Here is an 8,024-nt window from a genome sequence, read left to right as displayed (position 1 = left end):
GGAGATGGAGAGGAGGAGAGGGAGAGGAGGAGAGAGAGGGAGAAGAGGGAGAGGAGATGAGAGAGGGAGGAGAGAGAGAGAGAGGAGAGGGAGAGGAGGAAAGAGAGGAAGGAGAGGGAGAGGAGGAGAAAGAGGAGGAGAGAGAGGGAGAAGAGGGAGAGAAGAGAGAGGGAGGAGAGAGAGGAGAGGGAGAGGAGGAAAGAGAGGAAGGAGAGGGAGAGGAGGAGAAAGGGGAGGAGAGGGAGAGGAGGAGAGGGAGAGGAGGAGAGAGAGGGAGGAGAGGGAGAGAAGGAGAGGGAGAGGAGGAGAGAGAGGGAGAAGAGGGAGAGGAGATGAGAGAGGGAGGAGAGAGAGAGAGAGGAGAGGGAGAGGAGGAAAGAGAGGAAGGAGAGGGAGAGGAGGAGAAAGAGGAGGAGAGAGAGGGAGAAGAGGGAGAGGAGAAGAGAGGGAGGAGAGAGAGGAGAGGGAGAGGAGGAAAGAGAGGAAGGAGAGGGAGAGGAGGAGAAAGAGGAGGAGAGAGAGAGGAGGAGAGAGAGGGAGGAGAGAGAGGGAGGAGAGGGAGAGGAGGAGAGAGAGGGAGAAGAGGGAGAGGAGAAGAGAGAGGGAGGAGAGAGAGAGGAGAGGGAGAGGAGGAAAGAGAGGAAGGAGAGGGAGAGGAGGAGAGAGAGGGAGAAGAGGGAGAGGAGAAGAGAGAGGGAGAGAGAGGAGAGGGAGAGGAGGAAAGAGAGGAGGGAGAGGGAGAGGAGGAGAAAGAGGAGGAGAGAGAGGGAGGAGAGAGAGGGGGAAATTCTCCAAAGAGCAGAAAAGCAGATGGAAACGGGTAACACACAAGTCAGAGCCTTTTTCCATGATCCAGCTCTCCAGTTCTCTGCTCCACTCGCTCAAGGCACTGAAAAGGGGACGGGAGGGGTCCCTCAGAGTGGAGTGTCACCAAGTCAAAGTCTCCCTCGGTGGAATGTCCCCTCAGCAGTAATGTCCTTCATTTATCCCGTCCTGTCCCCTGCTCGCTCTCTCTTGCTCTCTCTCTGTGAGAGAGGAGCTGAGGTCGTACGACTGCAGAGAAACTGACAGAGGTCAATGCTCATAGTCACACTACAGCGTATCAGGTGTGCAGTGCAGTCCCTCACTCAGCTCTCTCCACTCCACTCTCCACTCCACTCCACTCTCCACTCCCAGAATGGCTGCATGGAGAAAACAGGGGGGAAAATGCCTTCACGTCCCTTTTCCACTGACAGGATTAACACCGGTGCTGGACCTAAAAACTCTGAATTCTGTGTTACCAATAGCTGAGGCAGAGAGACATTGTTTCCTTTGGGCCTTTATAGCCTTTATGACATGTGGAATATTCTCCTCCTTGGTCTGTATTCCACAGTCTAGAATAGTAGTCTTTTCTGTGCCTCAGAAAGGCACAAAGGCACAGACTGACCTACTACTGTAATACTGAAGGGACTGGTCACTCTGGTCTAGTGTAATAGTGTAGATGTGTGATTTCTTTGTTCCATACATTAGTTCTTGTGTTCTTACACTGGAAAAAGTCCACAGGTTCTGTACATACTCTTTCGGTCCAGCAGAATGTCTTTCTTGCACACACACACATACATATACACACACATATACACACACACATACACAAATACACTCACACATATAAACACACAATTTTCCTGCCCTCTCCTGCTCCTCTCCTCGTCCCTCTACCACCAGCTGCCAGTAAGATCCTGGTGGACTCAGGTTCCACTCTCCCGTTGCGTAACAAAAGCCCCAACACATTGCTGCAGTGTCACAGGACGAGTGAATGACGCGGGGCACCGACGCGGGTGCACTCCTCTTTCGGCCCGGTGTCGAGTTGCCGTCGCTGGCCCACTTTTCACCAGTCGGACGGCCTGTCACCTGTCCTGGCTGGGAGGAATGCTGCGACTGACGCGGCCGGTGACGGCAGCACTGACTCCGGCAGCAGCTCGGCATAGCGGATGAAGTGTCTGTGTGAGGCTCCCGCTGTGTGTGTCAATGTGTGTGAGGGGGTCTCAGGGAGCCTGTGTGTCTCCTGAGAGGTTGTTTTGACACTGGACACCTGCTGTCCGACGGTAGAAGCGCGTGTGTGGAGGAGGTGGTGAACCCGCATGCCAGAACCATCCGTTTCTCTCTCCCTGTGTCTCTCTCTCTCTGTGTCTCTCTCCCTCTGTCTCTCTCTCTCTCTCTCTCTGTCTCTCTCCCTCTGTCTCTCTCTCTCTCTGTCTCTCTCTCTCTCTGTCTCTCTATCTCTGTCTCTCTCCCTCTGTCTCTCTCCCTCTGTCTCTCTCCCTCTGTCTCTCTCCCTGTGCCTCTCTCCCTCTGTCTCTCTCCCTCTGTCTCTCTCCCTGTGCCTCTCTCCCTCTGTCTCTCTCCCTCTGTCTCTCTCCCTCTGTCTCTCTCCCTCTGTCTCTCTCCCTGTGCCTCTCTCCTCAGACTTCCCCAGGTACTTCCTCCGCCTGTCTGTCTGTCCGTGAACCCTTAGCCCTCATCCTCGCCACACCTCTTCCTGAGTCCTCATCCTCCTCCTCTCCACACCACTTCCTGTGTCCTCGTCCTCGTCCTCTCCACACCTCTTCCTGAGTCCTCACCCTCCTTCTTGCCACACCTCTTCCTGAGTCCTTGTCCTCCTCCTCTCCACACCTCTTCCTGAGTCCTTGTCCTCCTCCTCTCCACACCTCTTCCTGAGTCCTTGTCTTCCTCCTCTCCACACCTCTTCCTGAGTCCTTGTCCTCCTCTCCACACCTCTTCCCAAGCTCTGAGCTGAGCCAAGAGCAGCCAGGCTCCATAAAGACTAGGGAGGGCTGGTGGTGGTGGCTAGCCCAGCCCCCTGGCGGTACTCCCTTCCTGGGGCTTCTCTCCTCTCTCATGTCCCTGTGTGGTCAGAATATCCCAGGCTCCAGGCGTTCCTCACAAAGGGCACTGCTCTGAGGTAAAGGAGCTCCCTCCTCCTCCTCCTCCTCCGGCTCCTGAGGCCCTCTCTTTCATTTTCCTCTTCTTTCTCTTGTGGACCGTCCAGCAGGCGGCGGCGGTCAGTGTCAGCACCAGGCCGGCTATAAGCAACACTACCGTCACCACTTTGGTCAGGGGCAGGTCGTTGTATGTGTAAGTAACAGCCGTGCCCGACACACCGATCACCAATGAGATGATGCCAAAGGGGAAGATGCAGCGATACCAGGACTTCTCCATGCCGCCCGTGGCCTGGGAAAGGCGCTCCAGACTGGATAGGACCTCCGGGACTTTGGGCCCCTGAGCTTCCAGCTGGCTCAGGGCCTGATTGTCTTGTCCAGGGGCCGGGGCTCCTGGGGGCTGGGGTGGAGTCTGGCAGGCCAGTTTGCCAGTGGTGCAGCCCATCCTGTCGGACTAACCCGGCCTTCCGCAGGGGGAGAGGAGGTGGAGGCTGGAGATGCAGACCAGGCAGCAGATCCTCCTGGAGCTGCCTCTGCCTCAGCTATCTTCTCCTCAGTAGTAGTCAGCACTGGCCTGGAGCAAGAAATACAGACAACCAGAGGAGGTTTCTCTGTCTCAGAGCACAGAGAAGAAAGGGAGGAATAGCTAGAGTGGGAAGTATTGTGAGGTTTTGGTCATAAAGCGCAGAAATCCTACTCACACTCTCCCTGTCTCTTCCTCCCTCTCTCTCTGTCTCTCTGCTGCGTGTGCCCTGCTTGCTGCTGATTCCCTGCCAGCACATTGTACACTCTGCTGCCGGGACTGTAGGGGGATATATAAGGGGCCAGCGGAGGGGGTGGAGCCAGGGAGAGGAAAGTGGGCGGAACAAAGCCTCCGATTGGCCACAGCACATGTGATGTCAAATTCCGGGGCAGGGAGGAATGGGGAGTGGTGGGAGAACAGGAAGCGGGAGGAGAGAAGAGGAAGGGGGAAGGGAGAAAAGGAGAAGAACAGTTTAACTGCTCCCTCTCCGTCTCATCTCTCTCCATCCTCTCCTTCCTTTCCTTTATTCTCTTTTTTATCTCCATGCGGTAGAGAGTTAAAGTATCCCCTGGAGAATAGAAGAAACACCTACTGCTACGTTTTCTGCAGGGAGGGGAGCACGATTCTGCCAGGATTCAACTATAGAAAAGATACAAGCAGAATGAGGTAGAGATAACATTTTTTTTTATCAGAGTAGAGAGAGGAAGGGGAGTGTTTGGAGCATCTGCCACCTCTCTCTCTCACACACACCTCGCCGCAACGGCACAGCTGTATCACGCTCGACATACTAATTATACAACAACGGCATTCCCACTGCACCCTGCCACAACACAGAGGGACCACACACACACACACACACACACACACACACACACACACACACACACACACACACACACACACACACACAGAGATACATTTAGAAACACATTCACAGACAGACATACAGTCCATATATGAAAACCTATATTTATACCAACAAGATATCACAGTCGGACTTCATGCCCTAACCTCCTCGGACAAATGTTTATTTTTGACGAATAAACTGACTTCATCTCCCAACGTTCTGTGACAAACTTGTTAAATTTAGGCACACAGAAACAACTCTAGTGTGAAGTGTAGGCATTCATTCTGACTGGGTTAATTAGGGGTTAAGGTTTGGGATAGGGATGAAACAGAGACAACTCTGACTGGGCTTGGTCTGTTGTTGTGGACGGATGGTGAAGTGGTGATGAGCTCCTGCTCTGTAGACTGTGAGTTCAATCCCAGTGCAGGGCTCTTGGGCTGGTTTTGACAGTGTCTCCTGACATCCAGTGGACCTGCACAAATGTTGAATTTCGCCTTGGATCTGGAGTGATCCTTCTGATTTATACACAGATGCACGTAATAGCAAACACACTCAGTACGCATTCCTCCTCCTCCTCCGCCCACACACACGACTCAGCACCCATTCCTCCTCCTCCACACACACGTACGCAAAGCCTCCTGCCAAATGGCTAAATGGGATAAAGGCTACGTATGGATGACAGAGAGGCTAATCCCCTCTATACCACCAGGACCAGCCTCCGGAGCCTTCAGCCTCTGTTCTAATGAAATCAATCCAGACAGCTCTGCCTCCCGAAGTCCTCTCCCAGCTCACCTAAACCCAGTTCCAGAAAGAAGCTTCACTAGGGACTACTGGTGGGTTAGGCTCTACTGGGATGACATTCTAACCAGTTTCAATGTTGTTTCATTTAGAATGCACGCTCATAGGATGAGTAGAATGCTGACTGGAATAATACATTGAACTCAATGGGATGGGATATATTCATTCAACTATGAATATTGTAAGCATGATTTTAATAAATGATTAGCACAGATAGTAGTTTTGTGTGTGGGTGTGGACTCCTTGATATGCAGGAGGAATGACAGTGTCATTTTAACTAAATAAACCATGTCATGCTAATCAGGAATGTCTCGTCTTAAAGCCGTCTACAAAGAGCCACAGTCCCAGACGTCTCCTCCATTGTGAACATGTGTGTGTGTGTGTGTGTGTGTGTGTGTGTGTGTGTGTGTGTGTGTGTGTGTGTGTGTGTGTGTGTGTGTGTGTGTGTGTGTGTACATGCATGTACAGTTGAAGTTGGAAGTTTACATACACCTAAACTCATACATTTAAACTCAGTTTTTCACAATTCCTGACATTTAATCCTAGTAAAAATTCCCCGTCGTAGGTCAGTTAGGATCACCACTTTATTTTAATAATGTGAAATGTCAGAATAATAGAGAGAATGATTTATTTCAGCTTTTATTTCTTTCATCACATTCCCAGTGGGCCAGAAGTTTACATACACTCAATTAGTATTTGGTAGCATTGCCTTGAAATTGTTTAACTTGGGTCAAATGTTATGGGTAGCCTTCCACAACCTTCCCACAATAAGTTGGGTGAATTTTGGCCCCATTCCTCCTGACAGAGCTGGTGTAACTGACTTAGGTTTGTAGGCCTCCTTGCTTGCACACGCTTTTTCAGTTTTGCCCACAAATGTTCTATAGGATTGAGGTCAGGGCTTTGTGATGGCCACTCCAATACCTTGACTTTATTGTCCTCAGGCCATTTTGCCACAACTTTGGAAGTATGCTTGTGGTCATTGTCCATTTGGAAGACCCATTTGCGAGCAAGCTATAACTTCCTGTCAAGTGTCAGTTGTGTGGAGGTGAGGATGGAGTCAGGCGCAGGACACAGAACTGAGTAAAATAACGGACTTTACTCTGAAAAAACAATTATCCAAAAATCCACGCAGGGAATACAACCCTAACACAAAAGACTAACACAAAAACCATGAAACAATCACGCACAAAACATAATGAGAACCAGAGGGTTAAATAGGGAAATAATAATAACGTAATGGGAACCAGGTGTGAACAATCAAGACATAACAAATGGAAAAAGAAACGTGGATCGGTGGCAGCTATAAAGCCGGCGACGATGACCGCCGAACGCCGCCCGAACAAGGAGAGGCACCAACTTCGGCGGAAGTCGTGACACTTCCTGACTGATGTCTTGAGATGTTGCTTCAATATATCCACATAATTTTCCTTCCTCATGCAGCCATCTATTTTGTGAAGTGTACCAGTCCCTCCTGCAGCAAAGCACACCCACAACATGATGCTGCCACCCCTGTGCTTCACGTTTGGGATTGTGTTCTTTGGCTTGCAAGCCTCCCCCTTTTTCCTCTAAACATAACGATGGTCATTGTGGCCAAACAGTTCCATTTTTGTTTCGTCAGACCAGAGGACATTTCTTCAAAAAGTACGATCTTTGTCCCCATATGCAGTTGCAAACTGTAGTCTGGCTTTATTATGGCGGTTTTGGAGCAGTGGCTTCTTCCTTGCTGAGCGGCCTTTCAGGTTATGTCGATATAGGACTCGTTTTACTGTGGATATAGATACTTTTGTACCTGTTTCCTCCATCATCTTCACAAGGTCCTTTGCTGTTGTTCTGGGATTGATTTGCACTTTTCGCACCAAAGTACGTTCATCTCTAGGAGACAGAACGCGTCTCCTTCCTGAGTGGTATGATGGCTGCCTGGTCCCATGTGGTTTATACTTGCGTACTATTGTTTGTACAGATGAACGTGGTACCTTCAGGCGTTTGGAAATTGCTCCCAAGGATGAACCAGACTTGTGGAGGTCAAAAGAATGTCTGAGGTCTTTTTATTTTCCCATGATGTCAAGCAAAGAGGCAGTGAGTTTGAAGGTAGGCCTTGAAATACATCCACAGGTACACATCCAATTGACTCAAATGATGTCAATTAGCCTATCAGAAGCTTCTAAAGCCATGGCATAATTTTCTGGAATTTTCCAAGCTGTTTGAAGGCACAGTCAACTTAGTGTTTGTAAAGTTCTGACCCACTGGAATTGTGATACTGTGAATTATAAGTGAAATAATCTGTCTGTAAACAATTGTTGATGAGAACCAGTTCATAGACTCGGGGGATAACTGATTATTGATGTCAGCCATTGATGAGAACCAGTTCATAGACTCGGGGATAACTAGTTATTGATGTCAGCCATTGATGAGAACCAGTTCATAGACAGGGGGATAACTAGTTATTGATGTCAGCCATTGATGAGAACCAGTTCATAGACTCGGGGATAACTAGTTATTGATGTCAGCCATTGATGAGAACCAGTTCATAGACTCGGGGATAACTAGTTATTGATGTCAGCCATTGATGAGAACCAGTTCATAGACTCGGGGATAACTAGTTATTGATGTCAGCCATTGATGAGAACCAGTTCATAGACAGGGGATGACTAGTTATTGATGTCAGCCATTGATGAGAACCATTTCATAGACAGGGGATGACTAGTTATTGATGTCAGCCATTGATGAGAACCATTTCATAGACAGGGGGATGACTAGTTATTGATGTCAGCCATTGATGAGAACCAGTTCATAGACAGGGGGATGACTAGTTATTGATGTCAGCCATTGATGAGAACCAGTTCATAGACAGGGGATGACTAGTTATTGATGTCAGCCATTGATGAGAACCATTTCATAGACAGGGGATGACTAGTTATTGATGTCAGCCATTGATGAG

General features: G+C 49.5%; 1 protein-coding gene across 1 annotated transcript; it reads right to left on the bottom strand.

The window, feature by feature from the left end:
- Positions 1-2,919: 2,919 nt before the first annotated feature.
- On the bottom strand, positions 2,920-3,363 carry LOC106601842 (transmembrane protein 100). Its single transcript, XM_014194246.1, has one exon. It carries the CDS (start codon positions 3,361-3,363, stop codon positions 2,920-2,922), a length of 444 nt encoding a protein of 147 aa, XP_014049721.1.
- Positions 3,364-8,024: the final 4,661 nt, after the last annotated feature.

The sequence above is a fragment of the Salmo salar genome, chromosome ssa03, assembly GCF_905237065.1.
Source record: "Salmo salar chromosome ssa03, Ssal_v3.1, whole genome shotgun sequence".
NCBI classification, from domain to species: domain Eukaryota; kingdom Metazoa; phylum Chordata; class Actinopteri; order Salmoniformes; family Salmonidae; genus Salmo; species Salmo salar.
Note: the sequence above shows the minus strand (reverse complement) of the source record. Positions and strands in the feature narration are given on the sequence as shown.